This window comes from Kryptolebias marmoratus, linkage group LG5 (genome assembly GCF_001649575.2).
Source record: "Kryptolebias marmoratus isolate JLee-2015 linkage group LG5, ASM164957v2, whole genome shotgun sequence".
Classification (NCBI taxonomy): domain Eukaryota; kingdom Metazoa; phylum Chordata; class Actinopteri; order Cyprinodontiformes; family Rivulidae; genus Kryptolebias; species Kryptolebias marmoratus.
Genome location: NC_051434.1, coordinates 18604091 through 18626190, shown reverse-complemented (window position 1 = coordinate 18626190; position 22100 = coordinate 18604091). Strand labels below are relative to the sequence as shown.

Genomic DNA, 22100 nt, shown 5'->3' with positions numbered 1-22100 from the left:
TTTTCTATGGTCAGTTGGCTGTGGCAGCCATCTTGACTCAATCAGGCTAATAATGACTACTATTATGATATTTTTTATGTTGTTTGTTTCGTTTTTTAGTGGTGAAATACCCCCCCCCCCCCGTTTACATTCTTTCCGAAAACTACAGCTCCCTCTTGCCCTCTCTCGGATGCGCAGGCGCGTAGCCGCGGCGCGCGCTTGCTTCATTGATGGACATGTGGCTCCGTCCAATCAGCTGAAAAGGATCCGCCACAAACAGAGAGCCGTAACCAATACCGACACGCGGTGGGCGGGGTTTATGCTAATGTGTTGGCAAGGGAGACGCAGCGGTTCATTCATCTCCTCTCAGAGAGAGAGCGGGGTGAAGTCGAAGGTTGTTGTACATGAAGAAGGAACTGTTCCGGAGGAAAATACTGCCGTGAGATTAAATTTAATATCAGAAAAGGAGCTTATTCTTCTTCTAAACACCGCAGGGTGAGTTAAAATCATTTCAACCAACATTTCTGGTCCGCTTTTATTATAAATAGTAACGCTTGGCGTTGGAGCGTGTGAAAAATTGAGCTTTTACTTGTCAGCTGATAAAAACAAGCTTGGTTATTTTGCTAGAATTCTGTAATTCAAGCTGAAATAAAAACGTACTTAAATCTGAATGTGGAAAAAATGCCTGCTTTGTTTCTAGTTAGGAAATATTTCACACATATGTGTGATTTGGTATTTTTTTTTTTTTTTTTTTAAATTAAGCATAATCTATCTTTCTTCTGGTAACCTGAAAAAGCAGCTCCCCCAGTTTCAAAGATGGGCTGCCTTTCATGTCGTGGCAGCAGTGTGGATGGATAAAATGAGGCTGACTGGTTGTCACAACACAAAACCCAACTCTTTCCCACTCATGATGCAGAGCAGGAACACACAGCCTAAAATGGAGCCACATGATGTTGCTTGTCTGTGGCTTTTGCCCGAAAACAGGTTTGGGTGTTAAAGTCCCCGCTGACTGTAGGAAGAAGACACAGGCTGGACTGGAGGTCTCAGTTCAGCTTTGTTTCATCCTCATCCTCAAGTTGACACCTCCCAACCCGCAGGAGCAGCTTTCAGGAGCCTGTTCACTACAGGTGGTCGACGAGCGGATGCATATCGAGCATTAATACACGAGTTGTTACAACACGTTGCCCATTGGTGCATGGTTGTTTAGGTGCCGTCCATGTTCACTGGCTGCAAGCGCACAAATAACTGCGTACACATCCGTGACGGGCACATAGGTGATAGTTTGTGGCAGTGTTGGCCTTTAACGGCGCAGATCTTTAGTGGCTTGCTGCTCTTGCGTATAACTTCACGTTACCTGTGTACGATGTGTACACGGAGTATTACTATCCATTTGTGTTGTGTTTGTTCATCCCACATACCATGAGAGGGATCTTAATGAAACTCTCGGAAAGTAATCATTGGATGTTCATCTACAACTGATTTGAGGTTTGGAGTCAGTCTGATTCAAAATGGCCGCCACAGGTAATCGGCCCCAGCCAAAACAAAAATGGCTATAACTCTTCCAGTTTTTACAGTTATTGAGCTAAAATTTGGTGCGGTAGTAGCCGAGAGTCGTCCTCACCACATATTCTGAGCGCTAATCGATTGCACGGGATCTGTTTGAGAAGCGTTGCCCCTAACTATTGCAGCTAGCTGTGTTGGTCTGTTAGCAAAATATCTCATGAACCACTGGATGGAATTGAATGAAACTCTCAGGAAGTAATCACTGGGTGTACGTCTACAACTGATCACTATTTGGAGTCAACCCAACTCAAGATGGTGGTCACAGCCAACTAATCGAAGGAAACAGAAATGGCTGTAACTCAAGTTAGTTTTACAAATGTTGAGCTAAAAATCGACATGGTAGTTGCTGAGCATTTTCTCCAACATATAGTTCAAACACTAAACGTCGTGCTGTATCTTTGCTTTAAACGTTGAGATTAACTTCTAGAGTCAACACTTTCTGTCTGTTAGCAAAATATCCCATGAACCACTGGATGGATTTTAAGGAATCTATCAAAAAGTAATCATTGGCTGTACGTCTACGACTGATTGCCATTTGGAGTCAACCCCATTCAAGATGGCCGCCACAGCTAGGTGACCTTGGCAAACACAAAAATGGCTCTAACTCAGTCAATTTTCTAGATCCTGAGCTAACATTTGGCGTGGTAGTAGCTGAGAGTCTTCCCCAAAACGTTCTATGAGTGCCATCACATCTTGTAAGAACGCACAATAATTCACAAGATCGAGCATAACACAGTTTGCAATATTTTCTTTTTAATGTGACTTCATTCCTCATCATAAGACAATGTTAGTGAAACACTCTGGTATGAAAAGTGGTGGGCGATGTGTTTTCTTTCAAGGAACGCTTGGTTGTTATTTCATGAAAGGAAGGCTCATCTTTAGACTTGTGCTGTAAATAGGGCAGTGTTGCACCAGCAGGAAGGTAATTTTGGTTTTTAATTAAGGCTGTCTCAGGTACTACTGAGTACCTCACACAGGCGCTGTTACAAGGCTAAACTCTGGGTCACAGAAATGTCCAAACTATTGCCGAGTCATTTTTAGCTGGAAGTAGGAACGGCAACAGTGTCCGATTGTGTCGTCCATGCTGACGCTCCACAAAGTCTGTTCAGCCTGCGCTCCTAAGCTTTTTTTTTTGTTGTAAACAAACACCATAGGCTCGAAGCACCCTTCCACCGTTCTTCTGTTTCCATCACGATTTATGATTCGCTATGCTTTCCTCAGCTTTGGAAGAATAACAACCCGTCCAAAAAAAATACATACAAAGGTGTGGCCTAATTAGGAATATTGTGTTATGACATTTGGTAGCTGTGCATCATCTGTTGGAGAAGAAATCTGCCAAAACAAGAGAAAAAAACATTCAAAAGATGTCCATATAGACTACAATGGGTTTTGGTAAAACGAGAAAACCCATCCCTCTTTAGAGCTCTACAACTCAGACATACTTTCCATTAGAAACATAATTCAAAGTTCAAACGGGTCACAAATAGATGGACTCTTCATGACTCAAGTGGCGTTTTGATACCTTTAATAGGTTTTACACAGTTGTAGTTTATGTTTTACGACTTTAGGAGATTTTACCGTGGAATGATAAACTTAGAGTGGGATGATGTGACCCGCTTTAAACGCCTCTTCTTTTCATAAACTTACCATTTTTTTCCCCCGAACTTTTGGTTTTCTTTCAAATCCACCCAGAGTGCAGCGTACGCACGTTCAAACTCTCATTTAATGCCTCTGTCTCCGAGTCCAGGATTTATTTTTCTAAAATTCCAACACTTCTGACTCTTATGGTTCAGGATTTCTTTTCGACGCAACGTACAGTTTCCACACCGTGACTCTTTGTTCGAGGCTTACCTTCTAGTCTGACCTCCTTTTTTTTGTCTCTCTGTTTTATTAGGAGTGCTGTAAGTTAGTGACAGACACAGACAGGCAATGAGCCAGTATGGGATTCTGATTTTATGAGTTTGAGCAAAAATACCACGATAATATGGTATGAAAACAAAAATTTTAAAAATGCATCACATGATTTATTTACTTTTATTTAAAAGCAAAAATGCAATTACTATTTTTTTTTGCTGCCTAAATATTATCACATGTTGCCTAATAACGAGTGTTTTATAAGTATAATAGTGTATTAACACTAAATAAAATATTTATTTCTGCTTATTTTTATTTTAATGCACTGTTAAAACACAAGCGAACATGCTGGCAGTCCGATCGCCCAAGCCCATTTATATTCAAGGCACATGACTACATGGACACTTGTATCTTTGGTTGTCTTCATCACGTTTTATGAGCAACAGGCTGTTGCCCAAACAAGTGTTGAGTTGATGACTCAACACTTGACGTAATCAGAGCTCCACTGCAACAGAGATTTTTACAACAGGGGGCGGAAAGAAGCTGCAGTTGCGCCGAACGGCTGACCGAACAACTGATCACTGGTTGTTATATCTACATCCTGTACTCTGGAAAGACCTATTGATTCACATTCTGTGGAGTCCAATGACATCAGCTTAGAGCAGCATGGTATGCTCCTGCTGTACAGTCTGCACGTTTCTCTGCATTTGTGTGTGTGTGTGTTTCAGGTGTTTTGCACATAAATGATGCCATGATATCCAGGCACAGACATTTTTGTCTCTTTTTCCCTCTGCCCATGCATCATTTCCATTTCTGCTGTAAGCTTGTGGCCAGGTGTGCTGTGCATCTGCCTCATGAATCACCGGGTCAGTGTGTGTGTGTGTGTGTGTGTGTGTGTGTGTGTGTGTGTGCTTGAAGCAGGGTAGCTTTCATGACACACATGCACACACCTCTGTATTCAATCATATATCCTCCTGGGTAATAAAGCATGTGACAAGAATGGATGAATCAATCAGTCAAGAGGTGTGTGTGTGTGTGTGTATGTTGTGGGGAGGGGAGGGTTGCCAACTGTCCCCTAAAATTAGAAATTGTTCCATTTGTGAACCTAAAAACATACGTTCCTTATTAGATTGATTAAATGCTCTCTGTTCCTTATTTTCAGGAGCCAGTGCAAATCTATTCATAGACGATAAATAAAACAGGTAAAACAGTGACTTTGTCTAATCAGGTCTAAAGAATCTTGTTTATTTTATTTTCTGCAGAGAGTTATACTTTGGTTAATTGAAGGTTGTTGTTTAAGCTGCTTTTTGTTAATTAAACTGGACAACCTTTTGTTTCAAGTGACAGCAGATTTCAAACACGAACGAGAGAAACTACATTTTCTGTGAAAATTCAGAGCCAACGCTGAGCGCTGAATGACCGCTAAAAGAAGGTAAAACTGAGCCGTTAAAGCCAAAAGGAGAAAAATACTAGCTAAAAGATGGAAAAGCAAAACGCCAGCTACACAATGAATGAGCAAAAAAGTAGCTAAAAGTAACAAAATGCTAACTAACAGTAACAAAACACTAGCTAAAAGAAAAAGCAAACTGCTAGCTAAACAATAAAACACTATTAAAGGTAACAAAAGGCTAGCTAAAAGGTTAATGTAGAAAAAGCCAGTGACAATAAAAGTAGAAAAACTGACACAGAGTCTTTTTTTTTACTTATTAAACATGGTCCTCTATAGTTCAGTTGATTTATTTTCCTTGAGGACATCACTCTCCGTAGAAACGACGTCTCAGCTAAATATCATCAAGACTAAGAAGTCCCTCCTCCCTCGGCGCCAGTCTGTCCTGCCCGCGGTCCTTAATTCAGTTTCTAAAAGTTGGCGACCCTCGAGGGAGATCGTGTCTAAAAGTGGTTGAGCAGCAATCAGAGAATCCTGAGTGAAGGTGGGCTTTTTTTTTTTTTAGATCAGTGGTGTAAAACTATAATGAACACTCCCACCTGTCAACAAACGGAGCTGATAGTGTCCTACCCTCGCATTACAGACAAGGTGGCATTATTACTGACATTATTCGATGCCTTTAAAGCTTCCTCAGACCCAGTTGTACAGTCTTACTGTCTACATGCATTAATCTGCATGTCATGATATGGGATTTTAAAGCATTGAGGACTTTCAATATATTTTACCTTTCTTTCTTTAGATGTAAAATGCAATATTCATTATTTTTTGCTATTTCATCAAAGTGATTTAACAAGTAGTAAAAAAATGACTCTAATCAGCAGCATCCCATGCAAGTTCTATTTAAACCTGGGATGCTTTAGTTCATCCATCCATCCATCCATCCATCCATCCATCCATCCATCCATCCATCCATTTTCTTTACCCGCTTCTCCATTCCGGGTCGCGGGGAGCTGGTGCCTATCCCCAGCAGTCACTGTGCGAGAGGCGGTGTGCTTTAGTTCAGCTGCTGTTAATTTTACACCAGTATGTCTGGTTTTATAATATGATTAAACATATATATATATCCCCTTTTTTTGGTTTGAAGCTCTTGTTGCAGCATTTTTTTTTATTTTGTTTTTTTTTAGCATGCACAGTTTTGTTCTGCTTTTCAGCCTCCTCTCTGACAGGCTCCAGCACTGTTAGGAAAAGTTTACAGACAATTTATTTGGAAAAAAAAAAATGGTCAAAGGGATCATTTAGCTGTTGTAAAGCAGTGTTCTGTGAAAAAAGATTTAATAATTATTATCTAATGAGGGTATGATGGGGAAATTTCGCAAGACTAAAACATCAGAAGACTTCTGGCCTTATTGAAAACTGTCCCGCGAACCCCCAAAAAGCCGCTCTCGCGTCTTTGTCTGGCGATATTAGCACAGAAAATGTCTCCACTGCTTCAAATGGTTTGAGTGGCAGCAGTTTAAGATAAAGGGTCAGGCACTAGGACCACGCGGCACATCCCTCAAGCAGCTGCTCCAGTCCCCATGCAGCCTCTGCAGCTACGTGCTGAGAGGAAGAGTCTCTGTCCCGCATTCAGAAAGGACGGACTGAATGTGTGAGGACCGAGCTCACACTGTGGTTTGTGGGCTTTTAAGATGAAAAAAAAACTATGTTGGAACCTTTCAACAACCTGTTTGAGTTAAGAAGAAATATATCAATCAATCTGTGAGGCGAACACCTTCTTATTGCTGTGTTCATCGGCGTGATCAGCTGTTTTCTGTAACAAAGAATAAGAAACAACACACAGAGAAGTTTCACTCTAACATTCGCCTTAGTCCTGAAAAATTTCCACAGTGTCTGCCTGAAATCTTATCCATATGACCTTATTGTGCATTTTTTGTCTGTGACATATTGCTTGAATTTTATTAAAGATGTTCAAAGTTGTTTTGGTGGGCCTAAGTTTGGAGAAATAAAGTTTACGGCTACTCCAACCCCAGCTAAGACCAAAGACCTTTAGAGACCTTGGTCATTGTGAACCTCATTGTATCGTGCTAAAAATCCACTTAGATTGCTGAAGAAAACTTCCATTTGTTAGATCACTTCCAAATTTGGACAAGTTCCGGGACGTCCTTGTTTACTATTTTTAACATCCAATTTTGCTATTCTGTTAGCGTTTTTCACTTTAAGGAAATCATAGGGCCATAACATCAGGTTATAATATTCTGTTACATGAATAGGCTAATCTGTGTTTTCACCTCAGTCACATCAGACATTTATAAATCATCCATTTATATTCGATCTATGGCTTCCTCTAACAGAATGATGTCTGTTATCAAACCTCTATGCACGGATAAACTAAACTAAAGGGAACAGGTTACAAATTTGTGCCCACGCTTTCCTAAACTGAGGGAACAGATTCTTACGACCTCCTTTTTATTTTGACCAATGGCGCCATCAGGGAGAATATTTTAATACAGATCATTTATCTGGATGTTCATGCAACTATTGGTGCTAGACATCTTTTTCTTTTGGTCTTTTTTAATCTCAAACAGAATAATCTCTACAGATAAGAACATCCGAAGTGGGCGCAATTATGTAAAATGATGGACGTGAAAGTGGGTGTCCAAGTCAGTGCTATTGCCTCGTCTTTGTTGGGAATTGTTGATTGCATCCTTTCCACGCCACTGTTCTTTCTTATTTCAAGTCTTGTTCTTTTCAGGTACAAGTGGAGCATCTCACTGTCATTTGGCGTCTCTTCCATCATGTTTTTTTTGGGGGGGTATAATGCCCTCACACTAACTTGTGGTTGCAGCTCACAAAAGTAGATGGGTTGTAGCTATTAATAGCTCCTTCCTCACCTTTTTTACTGGCTTGATGCACATTGGGTTGCTCTGCATGACGTGTACTATACAAATAAAGTTTGACTTGACCTCTCTATTACTAAGGCCCTTCTCTCTTGATTGCTCAGTGTGGTCGGGGGTCTTGGTTGTGCCACAGTTCTTCCATTTTGAGAATTATAAAGTGCTCGGGGGAGCCCAGAGTGCTGCAGAATGGCTTCTCTCTGTGTGTTTGGCAAGCTTTTCTGTGAGTCATGGTGATGGCAGGACACCTTTCTGTAGTAGGCTGAAGTTTTTAGTTCCTATTCTGTGTTGTGAATATGAGTAAGTGTAGATGAATTGTGTGAATATTACAAAAGCTCTGCAAGTATGTTTGATCTCAGACAATTAGTGAATCGGTAGGAAAAGTAACAATGACGAAAATTTAAGTTCAGGTCAAGGTAAGCCAGGAGAGTGATTCATTAGGATATACTTGTGTTTTGTGCCCCGACTTAAATTAGCATCTGAACTGCTCTGAGGTGAGCTGCGTTTCTATAGCGATGCATCAATCTCTGGAGAGATGTATGTAGATTAAGATACCTTGAAAACCATCCTAACAGGAGGCAACACCTCAGCACCAACACGTCTCGTCATTTCTTTGGAGGAACGCAGCAAAATTATATCATATCATTCTTTACTTGGTATGAACATGAACGTACTGATTGCTGATGCTTTCATCTTTTTAAACCCATCATCGGCAGACAAGTTATAACTAATCTATTTTTTAAAATGTCCAGTATCTGTCAAATATATATATATTTTTTTTTTTCTTGAATAGAAAACTTTTTATTTGTAAAACCCCGATTTTAAAGAAGTGTAAAATGTAAATAAAAATGGACTCCAGTGATTTGCAAATCTCATAAACCCATATTTTATTCACAATACAACATAGTAAACACATCAAAACTAAGAAACTGTACCATTTTGTTTTTAAAAATAACATATTTTTTTAATTTGGTGGCAGCAACACATCTCAAAGAAAGATGTTCCAGCTCCATTTTTCCCTTTGTGAAGCATCTCCTCTTCTTTTAACATCAATCTGTAAACATCTAGAACCTGAGGAGAGCAGCTGATGGAGGTTTTAGAGCGAATGTTGTCCCATTGTTGTCTGATGGAGGATTCTAGCTGTTCAACAGTCCTGTGTCTTCATTGCTGGGTTGTTTGTTTCATGATGAGTGAGAGGTCTGGACTGCAGGCAGACCAGTTCAGCACCCATGCTCTTCTGCTATAAAGCCATCCTGTTGTTGATGGGAGCAGAAGTTGTTCTAAAACCTCTATAAACATTTCTGCATTGATGGAGCCTGTCCAGATGTGTAAGCTGCTCATGTCACAGGCACTAATGCACCCCCATACCATCAGAGAGGCAGTATTTGGAACTGTGTGCTGACAATAGGCCGAGTGGTCCCTCTCCTCCTTAATACGGAGGATGTGGCATCTGTGGTTTCCCAAAAAGAATTTAAAAATTTGAATAATCTGATCACAGAACAGTTTTCCAATTTGCCTCAGTCCAATTTCAATGAGTTTGGAGACAATGGCAGAGTTTCTGGATGGTGTTCACATATGGTTTCTTATCTGCCTGATAGAACTTTAACCATCACCTGTGGATGGAACAGTGAGCTGTGTTTACAGACAATCTGTGGAAGTGTTCCTGAGTCCATGCAGTGATGCCCAGAACAGAATCAGACCTGGTTTTAATGCAGTGGCCCCTGAGGGCCTGAAGATCACAGGCATCCAGTACTGACTGATGTTTAAACCTTTAATAACGTTTCTATTCTGAAGTAATGCCTGCGCTCCAAAGCTCAATGTTTTCTTACTTGTTTCCCCAAAATCCCATTGTTGTCTGTGGGGACATCTTTTTTAGTGGTTTTGTTCATTTTGTGTACGCTGTTCAATGTACTGCTACAAAAGTCATAGCACATCATTTCCGATCAAGTTGCACATTTGTATTTATTTTTCTTTTCCTGTATGAGTTTTCCCAAAGCTGCTTGAGAAGATGCAAACCGAAAAAGGTGGCTGAAATGGAAAAATAACAGGTGATAAGAAATGATGGTGCTTCAGTGCTTATGCATTTGCACCCTTAAATATTTACACATCCTATACCTCTCTTCCCCCTCACAGTTTGATGCTTTAAAAAAAAGAAACATTTTTAGATTTGTTTTAAACTGCACCTGGCTTGACAACAGTCAAAAGTAAGTCAAGTTACACAACATTAAATTATGAATCAAGTTTCAGTTCATTACTGCTACCAAATCAGTTTTAAAAACAAATCTTGAGCAGTCAGTTAGCTCTCAAAGTATAAATTGGGGATGAGCTTATGTCCAGTGGTTCATGAAATATTTTGCTAACAACACAGACAAACAATGCTCACACACAATCAAAATCTTTATCGCCTATTTGCCTTCAGCAGTGGGCGATAACAAGTCCACAGCTCTTGGCTTGAAGCAAATACACATTTACTTATTCTGACTTTTTATACTGATTGGTATCTTGGTTTTGAATACCTCCCCCGTCAAACCCTTAAATTAGTCAGCCGTTTGGTCATGTTTTGTTGACAGAAGGACAGTCAGCTGAATGGTGGTTTGGCAATAAGCCTGTAAGCCAGTTAGTAAGCCTGCTGATTTGATGAAGTGCTACAGTAACTATTCAGCTTGTTTATCATTCACATATCCAAAATCACAGTAAATGTTTTGCTGTATTTTCTTTCTTCACCCCTCCTCCCCCACACAAACATACTGTACTTGACAGATTCACAGATGACAGAGCTGGTATTGAACTAGTATCCTATTGATTCTTCCCCCATCACGTCCATTGAACTTTTTCCACTTTGAACAGACAGCACAGAAACTACTCTACTGTCACTTGCTTTGTATGAGAGGCCCAGCTTCTAATGTTGTTCCGACTTAATTCCAACTTTCCCCAGCTCATCATTTTCACTCTCAGAGACAGCAACACATTTTGCCCCTCTGGGAAAGTTCTGTTGAAGCCACAGTTCATGAGCCTCAGCACAATGACAATGAGCTTAACCTCATATAATTCTTGTACAGTTCAGTGAGTGCACAGTGTTTAGACAGTATTAGGACTTTAGGTGAGATATTTTATTGTTTATTCACATTTTTGGAATTTATATTTAGGTCCTACAGTAGCAAAACAAGAGCAGCCTGTTCAGATATTTAACAAGAGGTTTTGGCCATAATCATGAAAAAAGTAGGTTTGTAGGTAGATTGTACATTTCATCCTAAAATGGTCCAGTATTTGGGTACAAAATGTCATTTTTTTTCTTCATCACCTATTATTAAAACCAGGTGATATCAACAGATAACTAACCATCCATAAAAGGGGGCATCTGTGTAGAGAGAGAGGGAAAAAAACTAGGGATCTATATTTGTCTATAAACTTGTGAGAAAATCATTTAACTATTTAAAGATAATATGATTTAAATGGCATGACATATATATACCTCTACAGTGCATAATATTATTGAGTGGCACAAGGTATCTTAAAGAATTTTACTTCAAAAAGGACAAAAATGCAAGCATAAGATAGACACCAGTGATCCCTAAGTCGGCAGAGAGCCATCATTCATCAACAGCTGATAGAACCAAATTGTCGAGGAACTACTCTGGGAAACCTTTGGAAAGCAGTACAAAGTGGTGATACATTAACAATCGTCTTTAAAACACAAGAAAAACAAAGAGAAAGCAAGAGGCTTTATTTTATGTTTACTTTGTTTAAGGTGGCAAGTATATCTGTGAGCTCTGAGGAAACTAGATCAGATCATCTCTTTGAGGAAGTGTGGATTCCAGATATTCTCATGGGGTTCAAAAATTTCAGAAGTAGGCTATTTCGAAAAAGTAGATAGTCTAAAAATAGTCTTTAGAGGTGTCTGACAACTTGCTAAATATAGCAACAAAGTGTCTAAATTGGCAACACTGCTTGAACCCGAACCCGCACTGCTTTGCTCTGATTGGATAAAACTTTGACTGTGGTTGGCTTTATTTGTTGAAATAAGTGTCAGTTTAATCCCTGTATCATAAGTCTTGACGGCTTTAACAGGACCACAACAAAAAAACAAGCATTTTTTTCCCCTCTCATTTTTAGAAATGGCATAAATCTGACATGGCGACTGAGAATTTTAATCCCTGGGAAGAAGAAAATCATCATTTATTGTGAATAAAATTACATTTTGCAACTGAAATGTAAAATATCTATCAATCCCTTTGTTTGGAGCGCCATCCAAGATCTTGTTTGCTCATTGAGGTGAGGATAATTATGAGAAAGGTTAGGGATGAGCCCACAGCTACACAGGGGAGCTTGTTAATGATCCGGAGGCAGCTGGGATCACAGTCACCAAGAACACCATTGGCAATATTTGCTGTTACAAATTGAAATCTTGCAGCACCTGCATGGTTCCTCTGCTCAAGAAGGTCCTTCAGAGGATACTTGAGAAAAACTGTTGTGATCACATAAGACCAAACCTAAGCTCTTTGTGTTTGAAAGAAGAGAAATGCTGAGCATGGCCCGAAGAATCTCATCCCCACATTATGGTTTAGGATTGTTTTTCTGCTAAGGGGATAGGACAACCTCAGGCCAATGGACAGGGTAATAAACTATAAACTCCGGGATAAGAACCTTTTTTCAGCCCAGAATGCCAAATATTGGTCCTAGACCGGTCTTCCAGGAATGACAGTGACTTCAAACGTACAAACAACAAAGACAAAAAAGGAGTAGCTCAAGAAGAAGCACATTAAGGTCATGGAGAGGTTCAACCGGTCTCCTGATCTCAGATTTGAAGAATATCTGAGGACAGATCTGAAGCTTTAGGCTGCCACCCAACTGCTAAGAAACGTAAAGGGTTTAGAGAGTTTTTGTAAAAAGAAGTGGACCAAAATCCCTCCTGAGATGTGTGCAAACTTGGTGACCAACTACATGAAAACATCTTACATAAACTCTTAGCTTGAAGCAAATTCACAATTACTACCTCAGATTTACCATACTCATAGGTATACTGTTTTTAATAAACTCCTGTGTTGGTGCTTGTCAACAAAGGTTTTTCCATCAAATACTAAGTCATGAGTTGCAAATCAATTTGTAACTTTTATGTAATGGGTTGTTTCTGATTTGCTTTTTTTTTTAGTTGATATTGTGTCTCCTAAGTTACCCTAAAAATTCAAGATAGTTCAACTCTTTGTTGGGAAGGTGTGCAAACTGACACAGTCAGCAGGGAACCAAATAATTATTTCCTCAAACAAAAAATGCAACTAGACAAAACAAAATTTCTTGGGTTCATACTGCTGTTAGTTAAATCAAAAATGCCTCATCCACATGCATACACAAGCCCTTTGCACAGGCTGGATTGCAACACATTTGGAAAACCTTTTTTTGGTGTGAAGTCAATTATGGCACAGCTGCGCTCTTAGTGCTCGCCAAATAGTTTTTCCTATTTTCTGTGTCCTCAAGACAATCTCATCTCTTGGACTGAGTCAGGATACAGCTGCAAGATCAGACCATACTAGTACAATGCTACTATCATGAGTATCATGTCTGTGATGAGTTCTTTCCATGATCTTGTTACAATCATGGTTGTAGTCGAGGCTTGAGGCCAGTGTAGCCACTTCTGCTTCAAATTCCAGGTGATCAAGCCAAGCAATGGATATGGTATTATCCCGCTCGACCCAGGCCCCCAATACATTGTCACCAAGAAGATAAACCTCCACAGTCTTGCTTTGGAAGATTTTTCCACACTCACAGTTATTGTGGACCTACCATGCTTTTATCACATGTGATGGAGAACCCACTTCACAGAGGCCCTGCAAAGATCAAGCAGCTCACTCAGTCAGATGGATTTCTTTCAGGCTGGTCTGACAAACATGGACACAGCAACGCATATGGAGTCCCCCGAACATGTACAGCTCTGATTAAACTCAGTGTTTACTATCAGCCTCGACAGCTTAAATGAATATGCACTAAAGCCCCTCCAGACTCAATAAAACACGTCTTACTTTAGTGACTGTCCGTGCTTTTCTACCTGCCACTTTGTTTCTTGTTCCCTGATTCCATCTTCATCAGTATCACCTTTTCAGCCAGCCTCTCCCTGATCTGTTTATCTCCCTCAGAGGCTCAAAGTCAAATTAAACAGTTGTCCTACTTGTATTTTTCCTAAACACACAACCACTTTATTGTGTCTCAGTGAGACATCGGTGTGTTTATGCATGTATGTGTGTGTGTGTGAGAGAGACCACTGGTTTGTTGCCGAACAGATATGTCCTTTTTGTCCGTTGGTTAAAGCTGGATTTATGTGTGTTGACATGAACAGAATGTCAAAGATGTACGTCATTGCACACAGCAGCAGCATGCTGTCAAGCCAATTGATGACTTTGGTGGGTGGAGCAGCCACAGTTAAGGGATCTACACCCATATGATAAAATGAGGCACATTTATAAGACACATTTATAGCTACAGCCCATTGAGGGGGTTTCACTGAAATTGATCCTTATGGAGTATTTTAAAGTGAAGCTAATAATTAGTATGAAAGTTAGGGGGATTTGGGTAACTATTTATTAGTGTTTGCTCCACTAACAATGAGTTAAATGGAGGCTTGAAACAAAGTTACAACCCTGTTATGTGTGTTTGTAAATGTGTGTGAGTGCCTCTTAGAGTCCAGCTCAGACAAACGTTTGCCACAAGTTGGTGTGCTCATGGTACACATTTGCTCTTGTGATCTGTGGTTTATCTTTAGAGTGACTAAAGAAGATAATGACTCATTCTATGGATTATTAAACCTTCGCTTTAATTATGTGGTGCTTCATGCAGAAAATCAAACAGAGAGTGATTGTATAAATATATTTCACTAGTAGTTCCTTCAACACGTCTCTTACGTGGGAAAATGTATCTAAATGGTTGCCGACCACATAAAGTTCTTTCCTATTTTTACCCGTTATTGCTCTTCTTTTGAGTCAGCGTTTCCCCTGTAGTGTTTTGCGCTTCGGGCAAGAATGCAGCTTCCAAAATGATGGGACAAATTGTAATGATCTGAGATTTAGTTGCCTCTATCCACATGACTCACACACTAAAAAACACGACAGGATGATAATTCAGCCACCAAACTGCCCCCGTGCCATTAGGAGTTGTGACTGTTTTGCTGCGCGCTGTCAGCTTTGTCCTGGTGTCAGAGTGTGAAAGCTGTCTGAGTCGGGGATGGCGTCATCAAGGCACTGCAGTGGCCGTCAGCACGTGAAGTATGTGTGGTGATGGTGGGTAATGGAGCATTTTATGGGCCAAAAACTGCAGTGATGACATCAGAGCTCTTACTAATGCAACGTGAGTGTTGAGGTTATTATTGAAACGGTGTCTTATGCAGGTTTGCAGCTTTTGAGTTACTTCACGACTTCCACTTGCTGTTTTTTCACACTTGGATGTGTGTGATACTGGGAGACTACTTAGTCAAATTACCTAAACTTACTGGAATAACTCACTTAGTAACATTTATACAGTTTATAAAAGGAGAACAGATTTTAGAATATTGTCAAAATCATCTTGATGCAGAGTAACTGTAATATAAGTTGGGTGGTTTGCCTCTTTGTAACATCATTACAGAAGAAAGACATTTCTGGGACAAAAGTACCTTTGCTTTAACATTTGGGATGATCTCATCACTAATTTCTACATGTCAAGTCAATAAAAATGAAAGTATGGAGTGGCAGAAAAAAATACTTAACAGATTGATACTGAGGTTATTTTTTTACAATAGCTGATTTTGATTCTTTAGAGAGAAGGAGAAAAGGTTCCCAGAGCTCAGGGGTTTCCATAATTTTCAAATGGAGATAGTTTGGCACAACCAGGGCTCCTCCAAGAGCTTGTCATCACACTGAGTAATCGAAAGAGAGTGGCCATAAGCCAGGGCTGTGACTGTTAGCGACTAGTTTACAAAAGGTATTCACGAGTCCTTAAAATGTTTAGAAATGTTCGCAGGGGTTCTCAATTTTTTTCATGAGTCACAGAGACTCATAGACTCATGCTTGAATTTTGAACATTACAGTTCAGGTACAAAGCGGCCCAATTATCTGGGTGGAGATGGGTAATGTTTTCATGTGCATGGCTGAGAATATGTGGACATGAACATAGGCTGCGATTTTCAAAAGCTTGCCACGCACAACACGTCACTACGGTTCACTGGTCACTCGGTCGCAGACCATCAGAATTCAGTGAGACTGCAACTAAAAATTCTGTTTCCCTCAATTCCCTCGCAATTTTTAGTCACCAGCTAGTCTCCAACAGTCGTACCCCAATGAGAGACTGGCTTTAGTGAGAGAGGTGTCCGAGAACCTGATGGTCACTCTGAATGAGCTTCACAGATCCTGGAAGGAAATGGGACTAAGTACAAGAAGGACAATCAGAACTGCAGGAGTGTCTTTGGGACAACTCTGTGAATGTCCAAGAATGGTCCAGTCAGAGCTCTGACTTAATAAACCCTATCAAACATCTCTGAAGAGACCTAAAAATGGCTGTCGAGTGTCCACTGATGGTCCCGACTTAACCTGAATGAGTTTGAGATGATTTACAAAGACGAATGGCAGAAAATTCCCCGATCCAAATGTGCAAAGCTTGTTGTGTCGTACCCAAAAAGATTCAAGGCTTTAATTACTGCCAAAGGTATTAAAAACTTTGAATACATATGTAAATATGGTTTATCACTATGTTTCTATTTCCATTTTTTTTACAATTTGACAAAATTCTGTTTTCACTTTGTCACTATAGGTTGAAGCTTTCTGAAGCTGCTGTTCATCATATTAGCATATGAAGATTTTATTGGAGGTAAAGTCAAAGCATGTCCTGTCATGTGGTCAGAGGGGCAGAAGGAAATTTGGACAGGTTGCTAGTCCTTAACAGACATAGTTTTTTCTATTTAAATAGTTTTTTTTTTTTGGTGCTACTTCAAAGTCTCAAGCCTAAAATGTTTTAATGCTTTTTTAAGTTTAAGGTTGCCTGTTAAGGACGGATCGTGTTTTATACAACACAACGGTGGTTTCTCTTTTATGAAAACAGTCCCTTTCCCTCCATCAAGCACTGATTCGATACAACACTTTTTGCTGCTTGTGTGACCGTTGCTTTTTACGCTGCTTTAGCAGATCAGATCGAATATAGTGGCGGCAGTCTTCGCTGCAGTCTGTTCAATGTGTGGCGGAGAGAGTGCAACATGACACCTGGTAAGGATGTCAGTGTGAGTGAGAGGGAAAAATTCCCTACAAGTGTGAATAAAAAAATGAAGATGATAAAGACAGACAAGATCCTAAAGATCTGTAAGCCAGTTCAAACGTTTTGAACCTGGCATCAGTGACGAGGATGCTGTGACATAAAGCTGGATCTGCAGTTTTCCTTTAAGAATGGTGCAATTACACCCATAACCAGTATTACCAAATGTTTTGACACATATAGCTATCACAAAATACTGCAGACTTTCTTCGCATGCATCTGTTTGCAGCTAATTACTTGTTCGCGCCCAGCCTCAGGAGATCTGTGCCGTTCAGCGACACAGGTGCTGCACTGTTGTTATTTGTCTGGCGCCTCCTCACCTGTTTACTCACCTAGCCTCCTTTCCTCCCTGTCTTTCCTCCCAGAGAGGTGTAGAGTCATGGGGAAACACAACAGCAAGCTGGCCCCGGAGGTCCTGGATGACCTGACCAAAAACACCGAATTCAACGAGGCGGAACTGAAGCAGTGGTACAAAGGCTTCCTCAAAGACTGTCCTTCTGGCATTCTCAACCTGGAGGAGTTTCAGCAGCTCTACATCAAGGTGAGAGAGAGGCAACATGAGGCTGTGGAGGGGGAAATATGGGGCAGATTATAAGTTTAATGTATTTCTTTAAGCTATTTCAAGTATATTGTCATTTTCCTATGTAATAAAAAGTTATTACCTAAAAGTTGTTTCATAATTGTGTGTTTTAAAGTATAAGTCCCACATTACGGAACCTGGACACTTACTCTCACAGTTTTTTTTCGGTGAACTAATCAACCAGTAAAGTGTATTTGCTGATTCATATTGATTTATTTGTGGCAAGTCCAGTCTTTTTAGGAAGCTGGCCTGTTAGACTGTTACATTCAGTGCTGCATTTCCTGTTTAAGATATTTTTTAATTTGTTGTTCTTAGGTCCTGTATTTTTTTTTTTTTTTTTTTTTTTTAGATTTTGTTTTTTCTCCAAACTCTGTTTATTTCCCATTTTTTATTTTACAAATTCCCTGTTTTATGATGTCATCACATTTTTTTTCCACCTAAAAACAGTCTGATCATACGGTGAATTCATAACAATTTAGGAAATGGGTAATTTTTTCTAATATTTTTTTTTTTTTTACAAATTTCATTTGTTTAGACAAATATCAACAAAGAAAATACAACCATAAGTGTTTTAGTTGGACAAAATAAAGGGCCCTCACAAATGTGCTTCACATGAAATAAATAAAAGTTTTACTTTTGTAAAATAAGTGCTTCACATACAATATAAATTTAAAATCCTTTTTTAAATACACATACTTAGAATACAAATATTTCATAATTGTTACATGAACCATAATACTGAACTATTCTAATATAATTTGACTTACTCTCCAATGAAAATGATCAAGACACTACAGTTTCTCAAATCTGTTGTTTTATTGATTACAACAGACATTTTCGGCAGCTTTCAGCTGCTCTAACCCAAAGTTAACTGGCTTTATCTTAGACCACTATTCTGGGAAAGCTTGCTCTAAACAGGCAAATTATTATCTTTTATCTAGAGAAATACTTGATTCCAAATATACAGCTACAGTCTGTGATAAGGACAGCACAAAACACAGTGGTACAGGTTAAAGCAACATATGCTTTGAGCATATGTTATCTACCCAAACACTGATTTTTTTAAACCTAGTCCAAGGTTAGGCTTTTTAGATAGAGAAAGGACATTAAATGTTCTAAACTGTCCATACATAAGGGTTAGGGTTAACAATAAACCTGAACATTTTACCTACATCCTTAAAAATAATCCAAATAAGAACATTAAAAATAAACAAAAAATGTATGTAGAAGAAATATATTTACCAGTTTCATATGTATAAGCTGGTGTTTATTGGTGTTTACATATTTCTTGTTTGAGCCATTTCCTCCATGAGTTGTAAAAACTTCAACATTAGTTAAAGGTTTTATTGCTGATGACAAAAGGATTATCTAAATTATGTTTATCTAGCTGGTTTATGGTCCATATTAGCTGCTCCCCTTGTTAGAGCTCCTGTAGTCTGGGAAAAGGTTTGTTTGTATTTCTTCTAAATTTTTATTTAGTCAGACTACACCAGAAGATGGTGTTAAAACAGAAAATCCTGAAGCATCGTGTAGGGTCAGTGTTTCTCAAATGTTTCATAAAAGTGCTACCTCAAAAAACACCGAAGGCCTCTAATTACCACCAACATAACAGACATTAGATGTATAGTATGAGCTTGTAAGTTTGTATTACTAGTTTCTTAAGCTTGTGCTGACATAAACGAGCAAATTGACCAATCTACCTGAATGACTCTAATCTGAAAACCAGATCCACTTTTAATCCAAACCTTAACCCTCCAACAAGCCCGGCTGACTCAGGAACACACAGTCCTTGGCTGGGCCTTCCTTCTGTGAAGGCGTGCAGCGGTAATGGCCAAAGCAATCAATGAACCTGAAGCTCACTGCTGAGGATGTGGCTCAAAAGTCTAATAACCAACCTAAAGACAGTTTGATTGCTAAATAAACTTAATAATCTTAACAATCTTCTGATTTTAGCTCATGGGTTAAACATGTGAGATGGGATCTTGATTGAAGTGGCGCTATATAACTAAACTGAACTGAACCGAAACTGGCTAGTCTTTTTCAAAACTCAGTTTGTAAAACAGTTTGCAGTAACCATTATTGTAAACCTGTTAGAGCTGTGCCTGAGAATAGATAAACCAACACTTTTACTGAAACCTAAATTTGTCAACATAGAAACTGCAGCTGACTTTTCCCTGTAACAGTAGATGCATGCAGTGACCTACTGTTCTGTTGTTGTGGTAATGTTATTGGATTATTATCAGTAGCATGAAATGAGGCCATGAGCATACCTGCAGTGGTCTGCTGAAAGTTGAAATAAACATATTGCACTATTTGTGTCTCTAAGACCTTAAAGGGTTTTATCTCCAATTTCAGAAAGTTCCAGAAAGTGAATTCAGGTATAAGGGGAAACATACAGTTAAAGTGAACCCATTTTAGAGGCTGTGTTTGTATTGTTTGAATTTTTCAAAGGTTTAAAAGGAAGGCTTAGTTTTATAACTGAGACTTCGACGTGTACATCCCTGATGTCCCTTTCTTTTCCTGTTTTTCACTCTTCAGTTTTTCCCCTATGGTGATGCCTCCAAGTTCGCTCAGCATGCATTTCGGACATTCGACAAGAACGGTGACGGGACCATCGACTTCAGGGAGTTCATCTGTGCCCTGTCCATCACCTCCAGGGGCAGCTTTGAGCAGAAACTCAACTGGGCCTTTAACATGTACGATCTGGACGGAGATGGAAAAATCACACGCGTGGAGATGCTGGAGATCATTGAGGTGTGTGTTTGTTCGGAGCGTGAAAAGAAACGAGGTTGCACAATTTAAGAGATGCACCTAAAAATAGCTGTCTTTACCTGTGCTGCAGGCCATCTACAAGATGGTCGGCACGGTGATCATGATGCGTATGAACGAGGACGGGCTGACCCCTCAGCAGCGTGTCGATAAGATCTTCTCCAAGATGGACAAGGACCACAACGATGAAATCACCTTGGAGGAGTTTAAAGAGGCCGCAAAGTCTGACCCTTCCATTGTCTTACTGCTGCAGTGTGACATGCAGAAGTAGGGTGGGGGAGGAGGGAAAACAGGGGGTGGGGTAGGAGAGCTGAACTGAAACTAGGGAAGGGAGGCTGAGAGAACAGCGAGGTGGGAGAAGAAAGGGAGGGATGCAGCTAGTTGGAGGAGGAGAGCAGCACTGATGAATGGAAATGAGACGGGTTGATTGACGCCATTTCTTTTTCAGGCCGTCCTAATGCATGGCCCTCTGCTGCTTTGACTGCTTGCCAAATTTAGTCAGATGGTTTGTGAAAAATGGAATTCCCTCTTGTTCTGCTAGGCACAGATCACAGTAATGTGGTGCCACTCATACAAGCATGCGGGATTTAAAGGCTGCAGGGCGACTAAAGTGTAAAAAACAGCAATTTTATTGTGATGGCCACCATTTTATTCATATAGTATTGGCCTCTAATTGGATGTCAGAGTGAATTCTACTTCCAGTACGTCCACTGTTGGGAAAACAGGAATGGCATTAAACAAACTTAAGGCCACTTGTTTGACCTTTATGGCTCATTAGGATTGTCAGGAAATACACAAATCTTACACTGTTATAGAGAGAGATCTGCAAATGAACAATATTATTAACTGTCTGCTATATGTGTATGTGTGCATTTGGTGGGTTGGGATAGAATACACTAACTCACATAGCTATATATCACACTTCCCTGGCAGGATCCATTGGCTCCTCCACAGTCAAACCAGTTACATGAAGCATTCTGGGGTAGATTACGGCTCATGTCCACCAGCTTAAAGCTCCAAACACCAAGCAGGCAGTTGATGAAAAGTCTCAGGCGGCTGCCTGCAGCAGCATGGCGAGGCATACTGATGTGCGGCCCAGTGACTTCTAACTGTGGCTAAAGCTGTGATAACAAAATCACTGTTTGGTCCAAATGATAACAAAGGACTTATAATCAGGTAAAAGTCTGAGCTTTGTTCAGCAGGTGGGCGTTCTTCCCTCATAGCTCTCGTTTCGATTCATGACAACTAACAGCTACTTAAGCCTGTTAGCTGCTTTACATAATTAGACCTGAGCACTGAAGGCATTGCAAAGAGCCTACGGAAATGTAAGACTTTATTCTTTTTCCATCTTGCGCATAATCAGTTGCTTTTGTGGAGGCATAAAACATGCTTGAATAGTCACTAAAATCTGCACAAATGTCAAGCATGGTGAAAAGTTTTGTATTTCAAAGAATTTTAAACAAGCAAAGAAATGCACAGAAATGAAAACTAGTACAAAAATTTGACACTCCAGGATCTACAACGAAAATTATTTAGTGACCTCAGAATTTGACTTTATCTCCATAAGCTATAAATTGTTATAACTCCAACCTAAATGATCCGATCTGCACCAAAATGCATGTTTGAAAATAGTCAAGTCCTCAACACATCTACATGTCCTTATTATGCCATCACCTTAGCTCCGCCCACTGAGAACAGAAAGTTGCATGTCTTTCCTCTCTTGGTCCTCGGTGTACTTGTCTGTAGATGGACAGGCGGTGGCGGCGGTGTGGGTTGGGCCGGAGACTGTTCTGGGGACTGGTGTACAGAG

General features: G+C 39.9%; 1 protein-coding gene across 1 annotated transcript; it reads left to right on the top strand.

Moving 5' to 3' along the window:
* The first annotated feature begins 325 nt into the window (after nt 1-325).
* LOC108238747 (hippocalcin-like protein 4) lies at nt 326-20562 on the top strand. Its single transcript, XM_017421034.3, has 4 exons — nt 326-474; nt 17307-17482; nt 20060-20275; nt 20364-20562. Exons 2-4 carry the CDS (start codon nt 17321-17323, stop codon nt 20559-20561), a joined length of 576 nt encoding a protein of 191 aa, XP_017276523.1. The 5' UTR covers nt 326-474; nt 17307-17320; the 3' UTR covers nt 20562.
* Nucleotides 20563-22100: the final 1538 nt, after the last annotated feature.

Excerpts from the sequence above, each read along its gene's own strand:
- LOC108238747 (XM_017421034.3), top strand. The coding sequence starts at position 17,321 with ATGGGGAAACACAACAGCAAGCTGGCCCCGGAGGTCCTGGATGACCTG. Across the intron at positions 17,483-20,059 it reads TTCAGCAGCTCTACATCAAG|TTTTTCCCCTATGGTGATGC; the intron begins GTGAGAGAGAGG and ends TTCACTCTTCAG. Across the intron at positions 20,276-20,363 it reads AGATGCTGGAGATCATTGAG|GCCATCTACAAGATGGTCGG; the intron begins GTGTGTGTTTGT and ends CCTGTGCTGCAG.